The 23,017-nt window shown below is 38.9% G+C and overlaps 1 protein-coding gene across 1 annotated transcript; it reads left to right on the forward strand.

The window, feature by feature from the left end:
* The first annotated feature begins 1,874 nt into the window (after nucleotides 1-1,874).
* On the forward strand, nucleotides 1,875-22,631 carry SERPINE3 (serpin family E member 3). The gene is made up of 8 exons (XM_074931705.1): nucleotides 1,875-2,133; nucleotides 6,609-6,842; nucleotides 8,120-8,317; nucleotides 13,496-13,694; nucleotides 14,756-14,856; nucleotides 18,383-18,469; nucleotides 20,103-20,186; nucleotides 22,591-22,631. Exons 1-8 carry the CDS (start codon nucleotides 1,875-1,877, stop codon nucleotides 22,629-22,631), a joined length of 1,203 nt encoding a protein of 400 aa, XP_074787806.1.
* The last annotated feature ends 386 nt before the right edge of the window (nucleotides 22,632-23,017 follow it).

Genomic DNA, 23,017 nt, shown 5'->3' on the forward strand with positions numbered 1-23,017 from the left:
GGGAGGCCAGTTGCTTCATTCTCATTTGGGCCCTAATTCAATTGTGTGACTGCTCCTTCCCTGTAAGGATGAAACAGTAGCACCTAAACACTATAGCTTGATTGAAATTACCTTTTCCCCATGTATTCCTTCCCAGTTGCAAGAGGAATGTATGCTGTAAAATAACTAGGTGTATATATAACGTTAAACTCTATGAAGATCAGTAAACTGCAGTTTTACACATCTTTTTGATTTGAAAACCCACTTGACTTAGGTGCCATTGCGAAGCTGTGAGACTGAACCTGTGAATATGATGGTCAGGATTTGATCCTGTCACATGAAGAAAACCATGAACAGATGCAACTGCTTTTAAAGCAGTCACAAGCACAGCTCTTCTGCTGCTGGTTCATTCAAAGTGACCCCTTCCTCATTTGATCTCCTTCAAGTGCATCACTTAGTTATTTCTTTCCCCCTGGAAAATAAGGAGTGAATAAAAATCTTGCTATTTGGGATGGCATTAAAAAAATAATAATGACAAATAAAGACATTTTAATTGCATGGGATTTCTGAATAAGGTTTCAAAGTAGGGGGAAAAAATAGCTGTGTGCCTGGTACACAGAGCCCTTTCTCTTCCCCTTTGTGGCAGAGGAATCAATGGAATTCCTATAAAATAAGGAGGGGGGTGGGAAGAGAGATAAGAGATGCCTTGCTCAGTACCAGCAGGTCACAAGTCTCATGAGGCTCAAGCAGGGCTTGCAAGGAAGTTGCTGACTGTATCTCCATGTGTACCTTTTTGTTCCTTGCCTTGGATTTGCTGGTCAGTGGCATGCTGCTTTGCCTGGCTCTCCACAGAGCTTGTAGCCTACAGGAATTTGGACAGAGTGGTACAGACATCGCCGACAGAGACTCTGATCACTGACTATCCCTTTAAATGCAGTCTCATGACTTAGTCTTTACTCCACTACCTATTAAAGGAGACAAGACGTACATAGACAGCTTCCATTCAGACACCCAGAAGGACACAGAAAGGCAAGACAATTTAACAGAGCTAACTGTGAGTAAATACAAGGCATTAGAGGTGTTCTCTAGAGCAAAGGGCATGGAGAAAGATTTGTAGGAAATCCTGAAGTGAAAGAAGGTGCAGTATTTTTTAAAATATACTTGCATACAATGTTCAAAAAGCAAAGCTCTTCTGTCATTTTAACATTATTCCTCTAAATATGAATCAAAGTGTCTCTTAATATAACATTGACCAATGCTTGATTTCCCATAAAAATCCAAAGCAGTGATTTTGTGCTGCAAGCACTGGACTCTTTTGCAAATACAACCTTTTTTCACTGGGATAAATTTCATAGGAGGAATATCGGCAGAGGGTGGAGGAATTTGAAGGGAGCCTCTTTCAAACTTGGATCTAAAGCCCAACCTTGAGTCTCCGGTTAGATGGAACTCACGAGGGGTGGCCTTCCTTCTGGGAGTGCTGGATGCCCCTTTTTGCTGGGCACAGAAAGGAGCTGTGGTGCTCAGGAGCACAGAGACCACACCAAGGTGTCCCATCATGTCTGTAGGTAGCTAACTTTTTAACCAAGGGGCTCTGTGTCTCCATGCACTGTAATGGCTAACCATCCTATATGGGTACAGCATTCTGGAAAACTCACTTCTTGTTAGTCAACAGAGTCATCAGCGTGTCCTTACATCTGGTTTTTTCTTACGACAATAGCTACTGGGTAGACCCGGACAAGTATTTTAACAGTGATCCTTACTGTTGCAAGTGATATCTAAACACTGATGGAAAGAGAAAGTTCCTCTGTCAGCTCAGCCTATTGCTTTGCTAAATATGTCTTTATTATTAATTGCAGGTATGATTATCTGGTGGAGACTGTTCCCAGCTCACCTTCATGTTGCCCATTTTCTTCTCTGTGTTCATCCTGTCTGCTTGCTGCTTAACCAAAGGAAACTGCATCTCTTATGATGAGTTAAAAGAGCTGAAGACTGAATTTGCCATCAATCTCTACCGGCATGTATCTGAAGCAGAGAACAGAACCAATCTGGTAGTCTCTCCAGCAAGCGTGGCTGTTTCTTTGGAGCTGCTGCAGTTTGGAGCTCAAGGAAATACCTTTACAGAGTTGCAGGATGCCCTAGGATACAATATTCATGGTAATGTATTGCTTAAAAAAATACTTCTTGTCATACATTTTGCAATAAATTCACAGCTTTACTAAGGAGACTGCAATTGCACACATAATTTTAGACTTCTGTTTTCTGTCTCAGTGCAAGATGTAGCTTAGGAGTGTTTTCTCCATCTTTGATAGCCAGGTATCAGCTAGACAAAGGAAACTCAAGGGAGTATTTGATATGCATATTATTATGCCCCTATTTTCTTGATTAGTGTTTGCTCTTTTACTGCACCAAAATACAACCACATCTACAAAAGCTGCTTACATGAACAGCAGAATTGCTTCTGGTTTCCCAGAGGTTCATTGTGTCCATTGTGTCCTGGCGTCCCCTGTGTCCTCCGCGAAGAGCTGCCAGGCAGAGGACAGTCGTCTTCTCTCCTATCCCACTTAAATTTTCTCTCCTACCCCATTAACAATTTTTATGAAACCCATAGAAATTGACTTTGTGCTTTTTTCTAATGTCATTACAACTGGCCAAAATAATGAAAAGTTATTAGGAGACTGGCAGAGAGATATATACATTGACAGATGGATGGTTCAATTGCATCTTTGCCTGAAAGCAAGCTAAAATAAAAACTCACTGGGAATCTGGAAGGGATATGGAAAAGGCAGATGTCTTAAAATCTAACATTAAGTCAGCTGAATTTAAGCATGCTGTTTTCATTTTAGCTCTGGATTATCCTATCATCTCACATCACATGTCAAAAACTATTTTACATTATGGGCACAATGTTTATGAAAAGCAGATGACTGCCTCATCTTCAAAATTTGCAGCTTACATACAAGACATGTATAGAGATGACACTGCTATTTCTCAGCATAAAATTTACTTTCAGTTTATGAAGAGTAAAGATAAACCCTACAGCAATTTCACTATCCTGTGTTGTAACCTACCCTAGTCACTCTTACCATTCTCTACAGCATTGATACTCAAAATCAACACAGCAGTAAGAGCTAACTCTGGTTGATATATATATGTGGCTGCATGTACCGACATAAGGACACTACGTCTATATTATGAGCAGCTGATATAATGAAGTCTTGCCTATGAAAATCCTGTTTCTGTACATTCAGTAGAGTAATTTTAAACAATGTTAGTTCATACAACGATTACACTTTGCTTGATACTTCTGGCCATTAGGGGTTTAGTTATTAAGAAAGAACCTTAAGAAAAATACTTCACAGTGAAATTCAGGCACAGATCTTCACACGAAATGTAACAGAGAGTGCAGAGGCTGTTAATGACCTGCTAGCTCTTTTGTGCTACCTTACTTCTTCTCATGTGGCGCATCATATCAAGCAGACATTTTATCTCCATTTTAGTTGTCTGTGGCACAAGCCACATGAGCTTTGGCTTTCAGTAATATTAATGCACGAGTTAATGCATGAATGCGAAAATAAAATAGGATGGGATCTGTTGCCATTGAATATAACAGCACATTTCCAGTGACAGAGAAGAAAATCACTTTCTCAAATGGTTTAAATCAAATAAATAAATCAAATACTTAGATCAAATTTTCTATCAGATTAGTAAAACCAAATCACACGTGTATGTATATCTGATAAATTTCTTTTTTTCTGTTAGATGTTTGCATTAGTGTTTCTGTTGGTCTGTCTTAATCAGTAATGAAGGACGTGGTTAAAACCTTAGCAGGCTGAAAACAATGAAAACTTTGATGGTACATTCATTATTCACAGAGAATCCGCTCTTACATGCACTTGTAATCTTCTTTTAATGTCTGGAAGATTTGTTCACCTTTATTCTAGTACTAAGAAAAACAGTGTAAAAAGGGATGTGATGTCTCTCTAGACAGCACAGAAAAAAATGGCATGCTTCAAAAATGCTTTCTCCTTGCTGTTCTATTTTATCAACAATAGAGTATTCTGAAACCACTTTGAACTGTTTTCGAAGTAAGAATTCAGGACTTTGGTTAGCTAAGCAGTTTGATATGACTGAAGTTACAAGCTCAGGACACCACATCTCACGTTAACATCTGCTTCCAATTTACCATCTTTGATTTCTCACATCCTCGAGAGAGCTTGCCAAATGCTCTTGAACTAATGCAAAACATACGAGAAAAGCACTTTACACCTCAGACTGTGTGAGTTTTCTTGACATCTGTTCAAGTTCAATATTTTATCCCTTAAAGAGTAATAGATCTAAATGTTAATACCAAACTTCCTATAGGTGATTAGTCTTCTTGCAGTTATTAAAGGAACACTATTAGGTCAGAAAACATGCACAGAATCTTGGGTGGTAGAAATCAGTAGATGTGAAACTCCCCTTTTATCCCATCAAGAATCTGAACCAATGCAATAGAAGTCTCTGATGAGATCAGGGACGTGGCTGGCAGCTGGAGCTTCACAGCAATCCTGGTGTTGACCTGATGCTCAGCTTCAGACAGGTCAGTCCAGGCAGGATGGATCCTTCCCAGTTAGCAGCCCCAAACATGTCACAGGTGGCAGCCCAGCATGACTTCCCTCCAGTACTGCCTACACCCACAGGTATCTGGAAAAACTCGGTGATGCCTTCCTTTTCCTAAGGTCTTTCTGGAGTCAAAACCAAGATTTCCAGCTAGGGCCATAATGGCAAGCCCAGCCATGCCCATGGGGACCCAGATACCTGAAGGCTGGCCAGGGTGCCCAAGGGTTTCAGGCCAAGGCAGAGGAGCACCTGAGATGAGTACAGCACCCTGGAGAAGAGAGGGGTACAATACAGATTCCTCTTGGACACAGTGGACAGCAATTTGTTGCTTAAATTTCACACAGAAATTAGGACACCTGGTGCCTCTTCTCCCAGGGAAAGCAGAGAGGTTCTGGTGGTCCTGCAGAGCCAAGAGGCACTGATGTCTTGCTGCAGAAGTAAAGCAATCTCCAGACACTTTTCAGTCCTCAGAGGAAGCTTATAGGAGAAGGAATCTGCTGGAAATGTCTTAGAGGCAAGTAACAATCTCAAGAAGACTTTTATTGTCTGGATGTAGGCAAGTCTCCAAAGCACAAAAAGGAATATGGGAAAGGGGCTGAATTGCAAACACAAGAAATTTGAGAAGATTTGACACACAATCCATCAACATCATTCAGACATTCAGACTGGGTACAAGTCCCAGGCCTCAGGAGGTCACCTTGGCATGAACCATCCCATCAGAAACCAGTGAGCAAAATAATGACAACCAGGAACAGCTGCTAAATCACCCTTCAGGGAAGCCTACTAGAAACTCTGTGATTTTGAAAATACAAGATCCTCTATTTTGCAGGACTTGTGTTCCTGTTGGGCCCAGGAACAGGGGCTCAAACCTGTATCCATCAGAGAAGCCACCACCATCCTGATCTAGTTGAAGATGTCCCTGCTCATTGCAGGGGGGTTGGACTAGATGACCTTTAAAGGCCCTCCAAGCCAAACCATTCTATGATTCTATGATTCTGTGAACTACCATGGGATCCCCAGGAACAGGAGCCTGAGGCACTATTCAATTATTTCCATCAGTAGACAACAAACTAGAGAATACATTACTGACTTTTTCAATGACACTGAGCTCATAGTTGCTACGAGCATTTTGGAAGATGAGAATAGAATTCAAAAGGATACTGGCAAATTGAAGATATGTGTGAAGTGAAATAGGACACAAATCAGTAAGGACAAATGCAAAATTCTACATTTAGAAGGAGTAATCAGCCACTCAAACTGGTGACCAGTGAGCCAAAGAATAGTTTTTTTGGAAAGGATCTGAGGGCTCTCGGTAATTAAAAAAAAAAAAAAAAAAAAAAAATTAAATGTGAAATATAATAATATAATTGTACTCCAGAAAAAGCAGACCCTGTTGTGGGTTGTATAAAGAGAAGACTTGCTTGTAACATACATGAAGCAATGTATCAGCTCTACTTAGCATTTCCAGGGCTCATCTGCAATAGTGGACCAGTTTGGCGCACCACCCTTCAAGAAACAAAACAACACATGAGGGCCAAGGGTAGCAGAGACAGACCTGGAGCAGTCAAGGAGATGTCTTTCCTGGGGTGGGTGCCATCGATAATGGCAGGAGAAGATGGTAGTACTGTGGCATCAGCAGCTCAGCCAGTCACAGCCAGAGGTGTTAGGTCTCACTAATGGGAACCCAGAGATTTCCCAAAAGAAAATAAAGTTCCTTATGAACTGTAAGAGCTGTGTTTTCATAGGGGTGTGAGCCTGATGTGAAATCAGTCACTTGACATAACTGCCTAGAGTGATTTCTACAGCAACATGAGGAGTACTTTCCTGTGCCCAGTGCATCACCATCCTTGACAGCAGCACTTGACAGTAATACCCCATAAAGTCAAGGATGCTTTAGCTATTATAGTGCTTTAACTTTCAGAGGACACCAGTGTCAGCACTAGAGTTGAAAGATGCTGAGCCCTGGTGCAATCTGCTGTCCTTAGCCTCAACACAATAATTGCAGTTTCTTCCTCTCTCTTGCCTGGCAGATCAAAGTGTGCAGGATTTCTTGCACACAGTGTATGAAAGAGCAACTGACTCCAGCCAAGGTACAGTGGTTCAGCTGTCATGTTCCTTCTTCATGGATGCCAGTGTGCAGCTCTCGCCCATCTTCGCTGCACATGCTGTGCATTGGGCAAACAGCAGCCTGCAGCAAATCAACTTCACTGACCCCAACAGAACCACAACACAAATACAGGAATGGATCACCAGTAACCTTGGAGGTAACGTAACAGATGATGAGAATGATTGCACATGAATAAATATAAAATAAGAGTAACGAGAGAACCTGCACTTAATCAAGTATAAAGTTTTTTGCTAATATCCCATGTTGTTCAAACCAAGACTGAGGGCTGTGAAATCTAATTCTTGTGCTGATGCTCATTTCAAGTGTGAGGAAAGTGGGAATACGTCTGAATCTGTGAGTATAAGTTTGCAGTATCAAGCTGGTAACCGCTTGGACTTGCTCCTCTAATTTTTGAAATGGCAATTCTTTGAAGTGTTTTCAGTTTTAGTGTGGAACAGTCAGATTCCCCAGGGACCAAGTCTGCTGTGTTGAATGTGTTCATGCTGCTGTGGGGAACACACAGGGCCATAAGCTCAGCAGTCAGACTCTGAGTTTAAAAAGTCAAAATAGGAAATAAAATGAACTTACTTTCCACACAAGCAAGAAAAGCGATGAAATTAAGTTCTGTGTTAATGAAAAAATAATTGAAAAAGTAAGTCCTTAGAAGCAGCAGACCATATCAATCCCCAATTTGCCCCAACAACTTAAGTTACATGAGTAGTGATTTGGCCATCAACATGTAAAGTGATGTTAAATACACACATTAAAGCTGCTATCCTTCTCAAATGAACTGTAATAAGTGATCCAGCTTCATGATAGGAAAGTATTGCTCTAGAAGCAGGAACTAAAATGGGAGTTCATACTGTGGTACTCATATGAGTATCAATGAATTAAAAGTGGGTCACACTTTCAAAAATCTCTGAGATACCCAGGAAGCAGGATCAGTTGAACTGCCAGTTAAATGAGAGAGGGAGAACTGGGATTTGAAATTCAGTTGACTTAGTTACTTCATAAAGCAATCTGTAATCATGAATCCATTTCATGAGGGATTTCTGGTGCTAAAGATGAACCACTCCAAGACACATGTAGGCACATTTAAGCAAGAAGACCAGTCAGGGCCAGGGTGTGGTACTGACGACTGGACTGCTGTCAATCCGTGCTACAGTGCGTAGCACAGTCCTGGCACAACTTTGGCCCTCAGTATTGACTTATTTGAACTTGGTTCAGGGGAGAGCATGGACCAACAGGCAACCCCAATAAGGTCCATGTGCAGGTGAGGAAGGTGGAAGGTTTATCAATTCCTTGTGAGGTGTGTCTCTTTTCCTTAGGGATGGAGAGTAGTCCCAACTTGTTTTATTTACTCACACAGACCTGGCTTTAGGCCTGGGTGAGAAGGACAACGTGTGTCCCCCTCCCCACCTCTTTTCTATGCAGATGGAGATGTGCATGGCATCTGGTTGGAGAGAGCTGGATCACCGCTCAGCCAGGTCGCCCTGGTGAGCACCATGTACTTCAAAAGCACATGGCAAGAGAAGTTTTCTTTTATGGATACCCAGATGTTGCCTTTTACCACGGTGGAGGGCTCAACCCTGAAAGTGCCAACAATGCATCACACAGCCGAAGTTAACTATGGTAACTGTCCTTGATCCAGTTTTCTCCATTGTACAACATGGAACAGTTTTATTTACACAGCTACCACACTAAGATGTGTTATTTTCCCAGCCTGGAGAAGTCTCAGAAGAAATCCCATCAAACAAAGAGACCACCTGGGTGACTGAATTGACTCTGTATAATCCCAGGCAACCACAGAACAGATCCTGGGTTCAAAATGGTACTCAAAACATGTACTGTTTGTGCCCCATCCCTCACAGACCAACACCTCCCAGCACTCCATAACAAATTTGTCAGCTATAGCAAACCACCAAAAGGTATCAAGATAACAAGCTAAGAGGAGGGAACAGGAAAGACTGGAGGCACCTTGGTATACAAAGTCCTTTGCAGTAGCAAGGAGCTTGTTAAATAAAGCTGCATAAGAAGGGAGGACCCTAGGAAGCACATCTGATAGCATGACAAAGGGTCAGTTAGAACTAAAACAAGATCAAGCTCCTACCAATTTGATCTGGAGTCAGGGGTTTAAGAAATTTTTGGGGCACTCAGCCTGACGGCTGTTTGTCCCTTGAGTGTGTGAGCACCAGAGAGAGGATAATATCACCAGGAGCACCAGCACTACACACCCATCTCTCCTGTCTCTGGTCAAAGCCCTTCTCCAAGGCTTTAGGGTAAAACTGCACATCTTCAGCAAAAAATTCTGCAACAAAAGGGAGATAAATTTTTATAGCTGCTATAGCCCATCAGTGGATGCTCTCAACATGGGTTTAAAATAGTATAAATACAGATCAAACATTTATTTGTATACTATATCAATATATTTTATGCTCCTTTCAAAGGCCTGGAGTATGTGGGTTACTGACAGAAGGACTCAGGCTGTAGACTTAATTTTCTACTACCAGGAATTCTTCCATTTAGGGCTACAATCTCTTGAAAAATATAAAAAGCTCCTTTCCCTTCTATCCTAAATTTCAGAAATGTACTTGGTTAAAAACCTTCCTAATTCCAAGTCTAAATTTTTTCAAGACCAATTTATATCTCTTAGCATCGTGCTAGCTTTTTCCTTTAAGTTAAATAGCTTCTCTTCAGCTTTGATATTTACTCCCAAATGTATTTGCCAGTCACCAAGCTGCCTCTCAATTTCCTGTTAGCTAAGATGAAGATGCCAGGCTCTTCTAAACTATTTAAAAAAAAACAGATACTCCAAGTTTCTGCTAGTTATTTTCTGCACTTTTCCAATTTAAATAAATCTTTCTTGAAAATAAGCGACAAGGAATATACATAATACATTTAATAAGGTCATATCCATGCTCAATAAAATGCTCTTAATATTTCTATGACTTGCTAAAAATACCTTGCATAGTGCACTGCAGAATCAGCTCAGAGTGGTTACTCAATGTTGAACCCACCTGGGCTTTTTTTCCTTCTCCATTTTTTTCCAGCTGTTAAGTCTTAGGTTTATCAAGGAGAGGGAAATCTCCACAAGTACATACTTCTTTTGTGGTTTTGAACCATCATTTGATTTCCACTGCTCCAGTCATCACAATAACCTCACTGTTTGTCTTTGATGAAAGTCTTGAATGTTGGCAATACTTTGGAAAGCCACTGGTAACCTATTTTCAACCTGGGAGCCCCACTTTTAACTTGGCTCATTGTAGTTTCCCCTTCAAGTGGCTGCTTGCTGCCATTCATTTCTTGCTCTAGTTGCCATCACTTCTAACTGTAAATAGTGCCATAGTGAAACTATGTTTAATGTTTTACTCAAAACTAAATGGCCGGATCTATACCTTTTAATCAAATTAGTTATAAAGTCAAAAAAACTTATAGATTTGTTTGCTAGGGTCTACCTGATGTTGAAATTTTTCCTCACTTTCTATTTCCCTCTGTGACTTGATTATTTTCTCCAGCCTATGTTCTAAAACTTCTCAAAGACCTAAAATTTTCTGGATTACTTTCTCTTTATTAATATGTTCCTGTTTCCAGTTATGGAACACAACTGAATCTACAGGTCTATTAAAAATCTTTGCTGACATATTTGCAATTTCACATCCAAGTTCTTTTCATATTCTGGGGTGGTGATCATCCAGGCCCCAGATTATTATTTGTCTCTCTCAAGTAGCTTAAACTTTGTTTCTGTCTCTGGTGTTGCAATACCTCCCGTTCCTTCCTCACTTCCTTTAGGAACCTCACCATTATCCTTTGCTATATCATCAGATTATTTCTTTCCCATCACTTCCAGCAAATAATTGGTATTAATCTAAAAAAAAAATAAAAAAATTCAGTGTTCAGCAGCACTATTATTCTTTCCTTTTTCTCTTGTTTATATGGCCAAAACACTTTCCTTTTCTGTGCAAGAGTCACATCAAGTTGGCAGTTGGCCACTCCTTATTTCTATGCCTATTTACCTCTGAACCATCATTCACCCGGGTAAGGGATCACTTTTTCTGCTTTCTGTAAGTTTGTCCTTACATCTTTCTTTGTGGTGTTTCTTCATCCGGGACATCCGTGGTGTGTCCACCACTCTTCTTCCTCCTGCTGAGACTGCCACCTCCTGAGTGACTTCACAGGTCTGACTTGGAGCGCCCCCATCCTCTTTGCATCTGAACCTTGTATACATTAGTTGACTTTACTCGGGAGTGCAGTTTCCCTTTACAAAACCCTCCACCTTATCATCCTTGTTGTTGAGTAACATAAACTACTACATCGGCTAGTGATCTTTCAGCCCCCTGATTTTGTATAACCAGCTCATTGAGGGGCCTTTGCTACTCGTGAAGTCTGGAATAGCATCACCCTTCACTGCTTCACAACCTACCCAGTTAAACAGGTTTCTCGGGACTAACACACAGCTATTAGCACAAGAACAAATCTTTTCTCGAAACTTTATCTTTTAGTAGAGTGAAATAAAGAAATGAGACATCTAAAATGACCAAAGGCAGGAGGCTGCCAGTGCTCACACAAGTGGAGATCTTGGGTAAAGATCAGTGATCAGAAATTCAGCAGCTGAGCTGCAGACTGACCATATATTTGCTCCTGATCCCTTGCAAGCTTGATGTGAAACTGTTAGTTGTGCTTGTCTGACCATTTGCCTAAACACAAAAACCATCCTATCATCCTTAAGTAGCTGGAGCATTAAATATTTGCATAGGAAAAAAAAAAAAGTTAACCAAAATACTGGAATTACCTTTTCATCCAGTCTAAAATGTGTGAGCTTTCTGCAGCTGGAGGACTTGAGGAAACTGAAACGAGAGGGATCATCTAAAATTTGCTGATTGTCAGATTTGATAGGGCCAATTCAGTCTTTGTCACTAGAAATGCTGGAAACATTTCTAATGAATCAGTTTGAAATTAATACAAAAGACAGGTTTACTACAGCAAAACAGAGGCATGAGATAACTTCCCTTCATTATTGAATTACAGCAGCTGTCTACCATCAGGATAAAAGCACAGAGTGAGAAAGATTAGCTGTGGCCTGATATTGATCTCAACATTTACAACATGGTTTATCCTTTTAACAGGGTCACGCAGAACAAATCAGCCTGAGGACAATTAACACTGCTCCAAGAAAATGTCAACATTATTATACTATTTATGCAAGCCTTATAAACACTGCAGCTATTTTACATATTCATTTTTCCAAACAATTTGTTAACTATATTTGAAGATCGATTTAGCATATATATAATACTTATGGGATGCTCAAAAGCAGCTCAAGTTAGGAACGCTAAATGTTCTGACTCAGTAATCTCAAGTTTTTGGTTTTCTTTCTCATTAATAAGATCTGTATAACCTTTGTGCACAATGTGCTGACTTCAAAATAATAACATGCCCATAGATTAAACCACTCATAACCAGTGCACCACAAACGTAAATCTTCTCTGCTTACCCATTACAAACCAGAAAGTCTTTTCTTGGCAAAGCAATCCATGTGCTGGGAGGTGGTTTTAACAATGAAGTTCCCTCCCCACGTTGAATGGCTGGAGGGCTAATACAAGATCCTAAAATTTAATCTAGCAGAATAATCAACACTTAATAAATCCTATCTAATCCAGATCTGCAAAACTAACAAATGTTGTACACTAAATATTTGAGACATCTTATAGCTACGTATTGGCTGATATTTATGTATGATGAACACAAACTATCTATATTCTGTTATTTACAATCACTGACTGAAAAAGCGTGAGTATCGACCCTTGAAGATACAACTACTATAGCTGGGTGAAGAGGGAGTAGATTAAATATTTCATATGGCCTGCAGCAATGACAGTAAGTCATTTGCTTGCAACTTGTATTTAACTCCTGCTAACTATTGATGAGTGTTTCAGAAAATGTTATTTATTGGGAAAAAATAAGAAAGCAAAAGTGTGATCATTAGAGCTGTTCTAACAGTCCATTAGAAATGCCTGGACTAATTGTTCACTTAAAATATGGAATTAAAATTGTACTTTTAATGGCTGTTACAAATTGCTGCATAACTAATTACAAGCCTACCTTACTTTTGAGGCTATATTTTATAACCTTCACCTGATTTTGATATACTTTAGGCCTAGATTTTCAGCAATAAAAAATTTGGTGCTTAAATTAACATAAGACTAACTACTTTATTAATGTAGCTACTTGCAGCCTGAAATAAGATTAAAACTGATTTTTAAAGGTAGTAAAGAAACATGAGGTAAAGTTTTCAATTAATTCAACAGGACACTCCTGATCTTGTTTTTGTAATTTCTTTCAGTAGTGAATTTTTAGTGAAAGGTATTAGATGGAAAACACAGAGAAAATGGTGAGATTATTCAAAGAACAAGCATTGCAAGAACAGTCACCATAAAGTTGCTGTCACTGTCTCAGTAATGTTTTGTGAAGTCAGCAAGGAGGACAGTTACTATATGAGAAATAAACCATCCATGCTGTGTTGAAACAGTGCTTCAGGTACTATTACTGTCACTGGCATTTTTCTGCCAAGATATATATATAGGTACATTTTTAAATTTGTTTTTTTGTTTGTTTGTTTTGACACAATCAGCTCCATTCACATAGAAGTTAAGAGCAACCTGAGCTGCTTGCAAGAGTATGCATTAGAGACAGCCTCTTATATCCCATCACTGGAGTTCTGAACTGTCTGCTGACCCAGGCTCAGGTTATGGGTTTCAGGGGTTTTTTCCCCACTTGAATGCTGAAATAAGATCTATATTTGCCCACCCACAGGCCAGTTCCAGACTGCAGCTCTGGAGGGTTTCAGCGTGGTCGAGTTACCCTACCTGGGAGAGAAACTCAGCATGTTTCTAGTGCTTCCCAGCCACAAAAGAACATCTTTGTCCCAGATTGAGTTGCACCTTTCTGCCAAAACCATAACCTTTTGGGCCAACAGCTTAAAGAGAACAAAGATGGATATTTTTCTACCCAGGTAAGCAATGTTAGTACTCCAAGACGGCTTCTCTACTTCAGTTGTCAGAATTCTGTGTGATAGTGCTGACACAGGCAATGTATGAAGCAAAATCAAATGAGATGTTTTCGGTTTTGTTATTCATCACATGATTAGAAAAGCTCTAACCCTTTCTTAAGCCATGAAGAGGTAAACTGGGAATGCCAAAACTTTCTGGTATGCTCCGTATTGTTTTAAAAAACAAGTATTTCAGTTGATCCTACAGCTTTTACTTAAAATTTGTCTGGGGTAAAAAAATCCTTTAAGGATCTAAAAGAGAGAAATGTTCCTGGACCTTTCCCACACTCCATTTTTCTCTTTGCTTAAGGAAAAATATATATATAACCTTTAAAAAATGCAATAGCTTATGTTTACAACTTGTTAGTCTGCTACAAAAGCACTTTATAAAGAACTTGGGGGCCCCCACCAGTCATACCTATCTTTCTGTGCACAAAGTAAGTTTCAGCCATCTGTTTTCCACATTAGTCATTTGCCGTTGCTAGCAAATGCACATATCCTGGAGGTATTTTCTATCATCTATTCAAATGAAATTGCATAGCAGTAGGAATCAGGTGCAGGAGGGCCTTTCGTAGCTGTACCTACTGTATGGATCAGCATGGAAGGGCTTCGTTACACATCTCTTACGATGCATTCCTCATGTTAATGAAGCGCTGAAAAACAATTTGTACATTAATATTCTTTTTCGCCAAGCTAATCTTTGGCAAATGTTTCAAAGGGCCCTTTGCTACAGCCAAAAAGATTGTTAAAAAGAGGGCACTTGGGGAAATGCAGAGTTCATGTGACAAGAAGAGAGGTGGTCTGATTGCAATAGATGGAGGTGAGGGATTCCTTCTGTTAATGTCTTCAGGTGAAGATGAGTTGCTTTTCTGCAAAGAACACTTAATCAGATGGAATGCATTGGGATCATATAGAAATAGATGGATGAAATGCAAACGCTTAAAAGAAATTGCATCTGCTCCACATTTTAGCTCTATGAAACTACAAATCCTGTATTTAAATAAAATCTATCATATTAATTTCAGGTTCAGTATTCAAAGCCTTTTTGACCTAAAGACAGTTTTTTCTGCCTTGGGAATTAGAGACGCATTTGATCCCATCACTGCTAATTTTAAAGGCATTTCAGGTAAGAGGCTTGACTGAATTAAAAAATGATTGCTGACCCAATAGTTGTAAACTCTTACATTTGAACAATTCAGTAGACCTGGGCCTTCTGAACTGATAAAACTGTTCTATTTTATTATTGGCAGTTGTATTTTGAGCTGTTGTTTTATAGGAAAGAAGAATCTGAAAGGGACAGGGTTGTGTTTGGTGTTGCTTGTTTTGGGTTTTTTTCCCCTTGTTTCTTCAAGATTAAAACTGCCAAGACAGTGCAGGCCTGGAAAATGGTGTTTTGTTCAGAAATTTAGGATGATTTGGTACAACTTGCATTCCTATTTGTGTTTTTAAATAGTTGTTTAACAGTTAGGGATGCTGGTCCAACAAGTCTCTATTCCAACTCCTGACACCACAAACAATATTGGCATATGCCCACGTTATGTTGTCTTGCTAATCCAGTGACCAGTGGACTAAATTATACTTTTCCTTTGCTGAAATACTAGTGTTATGATTGTAAACTGTCTTGGTTTTGGAAGTCTGAAGTTATTCTGCTCCTTGGAAAATGTTTATCCCTATTTAATATTAAATACAAAAAGAATTCAAAATATCTATTTGCTTTTTACTACTTTCAGCAACACAAATTATTTCAACTTAGTCATTTCTGTTTATAGCAAAGACTCAGAGTGGTAGCTACCCAGAGAGATGAAGAGAGTTCATGTAATTCTTGTGTGTGTGAGTGAATAAATGAAATTCCTCCAATTTAAAGATACTTTTACAGAAAAGTTACTTTCCTTGGATAACCTCAGAAGATGTGTTACTTATGGGTTTTTTTAATTATCCTTCTAAAATTGTTCTATAGCATTGTTCTATTGCAGCATATATCTCGAACTGCAGAGATACACATTAAAATAATCTCTTACAGCCCAATATTTTGTTAAAGCCTACTGCTTTGTTTATTACAAATGAATGTTAATATACTGATAAAGTGCACAAGTATGTTCACAATGAAAATAATCAGCCATTGGGATAATCTCCCCAGGGAACCGGTGGATTCCCCAACATTGGACACTTTTAAGATTCAGCTGGACAGGGTGCTGGGCCATCTTGTCTAGAACAAGCTTTTGCCAAGAAAGGTTGGAACAGATGGTCCTCGAGGTCTCTTTCAATGTGGTATTCTATAATTCTGTGATGTATTTTTATTTAAATAAGATAAATACTTTGAGGAAATTAACTCCATCACAAACAATACCATTTAGCAGCTTCTTTCCCATGTATGCAACACAGTGGCTTTCATCACACAAGGTAAGGCTTGTAGAAGTATTTGATCCTGCCTGTGGCAGGTTTATGGATTAAAGGATATGTTGAGACCCTTCTCAATTCTACTCTTACACTACCTAGTCATGTATCGTAATTGTAGGGTTATAGCTATGATGGTGTGTTACGTGAGGCAGAGTTTATAAGGAAGGTTTATCTTTTATTTGACAAATAGATATAGTTGGAAAAAGAACCAGTAAGTTTTCACTTCCTCTTCCATATGAAGCAGAAACCACAGTCTTCAGAATCCTTACTCTCAGATCACATTTAGCAAACAAATGGGTTACTTTATTCCAGACCTGGAATAGCTTCTTTATGGCTGAAAACTACTAATTTTTCTTCCTCCAAAGTGTTAGATTCACCTAATTTTAAAAAATCTGTCTCTCCCTAGTTTTGTCTTTCTTGTTTCCATCCCAGATTTTTGACTGGACAAAATTCACATAGAAACAGATAAAGTGCTCTTTTAGTGTTTCCGTTTTCACCTATATGTCAAATTCTCAGTTCTCAGATTCAGACAAGAAAGAAAAAAACCTCTCAACCTTCCCTACTTTCTGCTCTCTGGGCAGCAGCAGACTTGTAACACTCTCCTTGATATCTTTCTGAAACTAGTGTTTTCCAAGCTCCATTTTATGTCACAGTCCCATCATTTCTTCCTGAGGAGTGTTTTTTCTGCAGTTTCCCTTCCGAGAGTTCCCCAATTAATACATTGTCCTCACTGAGTTAATTAGTTTCTACTCTCATCACGTAACCTTGCTTTCCACCACAACCCAGATACCTCTCAAACTAGTAATTCCCATTCAGCATTGTGCCTGCTGCTGTATGTATAGGAGGAAAACACTCATAAGGATGAAAGAATAGGTAAACATGAGTAGAAATGAGGGAGAAGAGGGTGTTCACAATGGTGACATAAGTCAGAGGCAGTCACATGTGTGCATTCCTATTCACACTGGCAAGGAACCTGCTTCCCTCCATCTGCAATACAGAGATCTCAGACATCCTGTCTTCCCTAAAGTACCCTAATGTTGCCTTTCTCGTCTGTTATCTTACTCTAAAGATGTTTCTATATTGAGTCAAAGTGATGCTCTTCTGTAGCCTGAACCCAACTCCCAACACTGGACATCAGTGGAAATGGGTCAGATTGCCGGCTGGCTCCATCACCAGACATGTGAGGACACCTCACAGCTCTTCCAGATTTACACCAATACACAGAGTCAAAATTTTATCATTCCTCCTCCCCAATACTAGAAAGCAGATCTGAGCGATGAGTAGTCAATAGCAGAAACGCACTTAAGCAGAAAAATACCCCAACTTTGTGTTCCTAGTAGTGCTTCTTTCCTAAGAACTTCACTGCTCATCTGAAAGCAGGATCCATGTTTCACATGAAAGTCAAGAGGCAGTCAGGCCATCAGGCAAGCTGTGCTCTATGACAAACGACATGTTTGGGCAAATAAATTCAAGACACACTTATTGTTCAAGTTCCCTGCATATAAGGTCATGCTGTTCCAAAACCAAAGTAGCCATATTATCTCAGTTACATGCTGAGGTAGAAAGTCTGTAATATTAAGCTAGTTTAGACCTTCAGGCTGTCTATGTTTACCCATATTAGGCACACATACGAAAAATCAGGAGTCATGTCAAAATTAGAACTAAGTATCTTCTAACATGGAAGCAAGATACTGAAAAGCAGGTTTATACTGTGTTGTCTTTATAAACATGATGTGCTAAAGGAACAAATGAAAGGAATTTTTGACAGAAGGTAATAATATGACATGCACTGTATTCAGCATCAGTTCACATATAGTAAGGTGGAGAGCTTCCTGTACTTCATGTTATTGTAGTAAATACTTTCAGAGCTAAACTGTCTAAAATTATATTCCTTCTAGTAAGCATTAAGCATTTTGTAAGCAGTGCTATCTTAAGAATAATATTTTAGAAATTTTTGCTTGATTTTTTGAAAGTTGAATGGACCAGAGGCCAAGCATACACCACTATTTGTCCAGCAGCATCAGGCAGTGATGCAGTTAATGCTGCTCCAGCTAAATGTCAAGGGACTGGAATCTTTTGGCGTAGAGAACCTTTAGGGTAGTTCAGTTTCAGTCACTGAATTAGTTGCCCAGTTGAAACATCTAACAGTTATATGATCCTTAGATTCTGCAGAGAAATTTTTTAAAAAAAAAATAAAACTGTTTGCAATGAAATTCAGAAAGTAACTATTAATATTCATTTCTGGGTTTTTGCAGAGCAAGATAGTCTTTATATTTCAGATGCTCTCCACAAAGCAGAGATTGAAATAACAGAGGATGGTACAAAGGCATCAGGAGCTACAGGTAAATCAAATACACAGACTTTACTTCTCACTTCTGGAGTTTATCACTAAAAGAAATAACGGTGTCTTTTATTTTTGGAGGAAAAAAAAAAAAGGCATGGTAGCATTTAAATGTACACCTAACCTAAATTTAAACTTTTATGTGTAACAAACTATTTAATTTTTGGTCTCAGACTAACACGTAAAGTCTCAAGTGAAAACCAGCTCTACCAGCCCAGAGAATATCCAGTTTGAGAAAACATACCACTTATTTCTCTGTTGGTTAAATGTCTTTGCTCAGATCATAAAAGCAAAGAATGAAAAAAGGTTACTAACATTTTGTCTGTAACTCCCAAACTGTTATGGCGGTTGTTTTTTGAAGATGTTCTATTTGATAGCATTGAAGGTAATGATGGAAAAGTTGTCTTCATGAACTGTAGAATCATAGAATGGTTTGGGTTGGAAGCAACCTTACAGATCATCTAGTTCCAACCCCCCTGCCATGGGCAGGGACACCTTCCACTAGCCCAGGTTGCTCAAAGCCCCGTCCAACCTGGCCTTGAACACTGCCAGGGAGGGGGCAGCCACAGCTTCTCCGGGCAACCTGTGCCAGTGTCTCACCACCCTCACAGTAAAGAACTTCTTCCTTATATCTAAATTAAATCTACCCTCTTTCAGTTTAAAATCATTACCCCTTGTCCTATTCGCTCCATGCCCTTGTAAAAAGTCCCTCTCCAGCTTTCTTGTAGATCCCCTTTATGTAATGGAACACTTCTATAAGGTCTCCCTGAAGCCTTCTCTTCTCTAGGCTGATTTACAAAGGTTTAATTACTGTTTACTTTAAAAACTCTGGATCTAGTCACACAGTGGCCTGAAAGCTAAAGTAGGCACTTTTTAGGAGTACTGAAACGGTGCCATTCAAACTAGTTTTAATGAGTCTTGAATTTTCAATTGAATGCCATTGTTTTAACAGCTCATTAAAAAATAATCCAAACCTGTGTTTTTAGTATTGGGGGGGGGGTGTGTGTGTGTGTGTTTGACAACGTATTCTTAATACTATATAGCCACAAGGAATAACTTATTTAAATAAGATGTATTTTATTAATAGCTGAGCCATTGTAACTCTTGAGAACTCTTTTTTTAGCGTAATAGTTAACCCACAGCCAGAGAGGAGAAAGACAGTCATAAACTGAGATAAACAGGTTTTGTTGAAAGTTTTGACAGAGAAATTCCAGGATGATAGCCAGTAGATATTTCTCTGATGTTTGTCTCCCATTCAGAAAAGGGACTACATTTGTGCCTTGCTTATCTAAGCAGAGCTAGGAACTGCCTAACAGGTTAGGCAACAGCATGGTATGACTTCGGCAGAGTTAGGGCTGTGATAAAACAAAAATTACACTACCTTTGAAATCCAAAGCCAGGCATATTCCCTTCAGCAACAAAATACACGTGAATCACCTGCATGTAGTCTCACAACACTTGATTTGTTCATTCACCCAGACTGATTTCACTGCTGGATAAAATTCTTGGTTTATTCTTAAGGCAGAGGAACAATGCAAAACTCAAGATACTAAACATCAGAGCTTGAGGGCACTGCATGGAAGATGGAAAGAAAATGGACAGATTTTACTAATGTTTTCTTTGTTGCATTACAGCAATGGTATTACTAAAAAGATCTCGAACACCTATTTTTAAAGCAGACAGACCTTTCACATTTTTCCTGAGACAAGCTAATACAGGTACGTATGCTTTGTGTCTCAGTAGCAGAATCTTTCACAAGTAGCACTACAATCAAGAGCAAGTTCTTTGTAAACAGCATGCCATTCTTCGGTCCAGGAAACTTCAACAACCATGGAAACAGGGGGTTTAAGTGTGTTTTAAGCATAAGGAATTTGGTTTAATTTAGTTTAAAAAAAATGCATGATGGTCATAGAAGCCAGGGAAGCCAGATTAGCCTCTTCTATGTATATGCAATGTGCTCAAAAAGATTTCTACCATAACTATAGGCACTAGAAAGATCTTACAGATCTTAAATGCCTGAGGATTAGGGACTGATCTCCACAGGGCAATTCAAATTACAAATTGGCTGGATCAACTGGATTAATACCTGAAGAAGTTAAAATAGAAATCTTTCCCTATAAATGAAACTTATTCATGCCTACACAGATGGCATACAGCTGACTTCTGCCTGTAGGCACCTGGACTCTAGGGCCTAAAACTCCCTGTATTAATTCCTACCTGAGCAGTTTCTAAAGAGATAACTCAGAAATTCTCAAGACCAACAATCTTTTGCCCAGCTATAGCTCAGAATATGCAGCTGCAAGTTTTTCTTCCCCGTATCTTGACTATCAACACCTTTGAGGAGTTTTGCCCATCTGGACTCTTCACTACTTAGTGTGTTCATGAAACATTCAGGTTACCAAAAGCCATGGATATTCACTGTATGTAATCAGGTAATTTAGCTCTGCAAAAACCCTAACTTGTGTCTTCATTTTTTGCAAGGAACTGTCAAAAAAATGCATGTTCCTTTTGCAACTGATAAATCTCTTGCAAATTAACTCCCCCAGCCCCCCAAAACAAATAAAACTGCAGAGCATCTCTTAAAGAGTGAAGCATCACAGTGCTCCTTTGAATTCAGTATTAGACTACATGTCTCATTTCAGATATGTCCAATCACATAAGTTATGCAGAGTCTCTGGCAAAGGAAACCACCATAGTTCTTTGACAATAATAAAGAATTTCACTGTGCACCACTTAACAGGCATCTGCTCCTGTGAAACATAAGGCCAGCTCCAACACCACTTACCACTCTTAGCAATGCAGTAAATTTGCACCTTTTTTCCAAAAAAATCATTCAAACCACCAAGTTTCTCACAAAATTGGGGTCATGTCCATCTAGATTCCTGGGAACATACAGCCATTTGTAGGGTTCAGTAAAACACTGGGGCCTGGCAAGAAGACTGAAGATAGTAATTTTCGTTTTCTGCTTCCAAGCAACACACTGTTCTCTTAGTTGGTGAATACCTGTATATGCAACATTCTGCTTTAAAAACCTGCATCTTACATTTTGACCAAAATGCAAATACATCTCTTTTCAAGAGAAAAGTGCTACCTTGTTGGGGGTTTGCTATCAAATATGCTTTGGCAATCATTACCATTCAATAAATAAAAGTATTTTTATTTGGAAAATGCACTAAAAGCTGATCTATGAAACCTCAGCCACAGGATTAAGAACAAACTGATTTTTGTAAATATACTGTAAACAGCAGTTTTATGATAAATCATAGAAATAGGAAGGAAACCATATTGTAAACTAGGATTTTTATATGAAGCATAACAAAGTACATACCTTCCAATCAACTCAAAATCAGCAGTACATTTCTAAGTTAAGCTTTTGAATGCAAAAAGTGAAAACTGTGAAAACATTCGGTCATTTTGCTTGTTCAAACTTAGTGACTGAAGTTGTTCAGGTATGAAAAGGGGAAAGGGTAAACAAGATCTGGTTTTAACACGCTTTGTTAACCTAACTAGAGGTACTTAAAACTTACTATCCCCATGAACTTCACAATGAATCTTTATGTAGACCAGAAGTCTTTATTGCATCAGTCTTCTAGTAATAGCAGAAATATATTTTCCAAGCCTTAAAATAGCATAGTTCTGCCTGAAATAATTGAAAAATGTTCAGTTTTTAATCTGAAGTTCAGGTCTGAACATATTCCCTTTGAAGGAGAGACAAGGTAACAGTGGTACAAACAACTGAACCACAAATTCAATGAATCTGAGGCAGTGATTTCATTCAAGTGTAATACCTCTTCTCTAACTACAATATCAGTGAATGAATTTAGGCTCTGTTTTGCTCAGTTCAAAAGTGATTCTTTAGCCAGTGGTTTCGGTAAGTTTCAGGTTTGGGCAGATTTCTGGTTTAGGCTACCAGCTATCTAGAAAGGAAAGGCCTTTTTATTTTTAATACAGAAATGTTCAAATTATCCCAAGGCAAGCATGAAATTGCAGTTGCTTTTTCCATACAAACAATGAATGATCATAAATCTGCTAGTTCCATGCTTAATTTATATATTTAAATGTATTACCCTTTGAAAATGTGGTCCCAAACTGAAATATTGTTAATGTTGTTTTCATTTACAGGTTCAGTACTCTTTATAGGAAGAGTTACAAATCCTTCATAATAACCACTAGACAAATACATTGTCTTCTAGTCCTCCTATGGTAAGCTTCCCTTCAGTGAAATTAAAGTCTGCATTATATTTATTAAAACACTGGTTTAAATAATATAATTTTTGCAAGAATAAGTGAAAAAACTCTCCACTACTTCATTATCTTGTACATGCTGTTGGAAACCTACAGCTCTCTAGGAATCCTTACCACCACAACTACAGCAATGATAGTAAAAGCATATAAACATTTGAGGAAAAAACAGATTTTGCCATCTAAATGCTTAAGAATATGGGCCAACAGCTTCTGCTTAACTTCATCATGGTTGAAGTCAGGTTGACTGTTGCCAAGTATGTAGGTCATCTGAAAGAAAGCATCCTGCAAGAAAACCTTGTGATAT

This window comes from Athene noctua, chromosome 1 (genome assembly GCF_965140245.1).
Source record: "Athene noctua chromosome 1, bAthNoc1.hap1.1, whole genome shotgun sequence".
In the NCBI taxonomy this organism is placed as follows: domain Eukaryota; kingdom Metazoa; phylum Chordata; class Aves; order Strigiformes; family Strigidae; genus Athene; species Athene noctua.

Bases quoted from the DNA above. Each gene is read 5' to 3' on its own strand.
- SERPINE3 (XM_074931705.1), top strand. From the start codon at position 1,875: ATGTTGCCCATTTTCTTCTCTGTGTTCATCCTGTCTGCTTGCTGCTTA. The intron at 13,695-14,755 runs GTAAGCAATGTT...TATTAATTTCAG, and splicing joins ATGGATATTTTTCTACCCAG to GTTCAGTATTCAAAGCCTTT. The intron at 18,470-20,102 runs GTAAATCAAATA...GTTGCATTACAG, and splicing joins AAAGGCATCAGGAGCTACAG to CAATGGTATTACTAAAAAGA.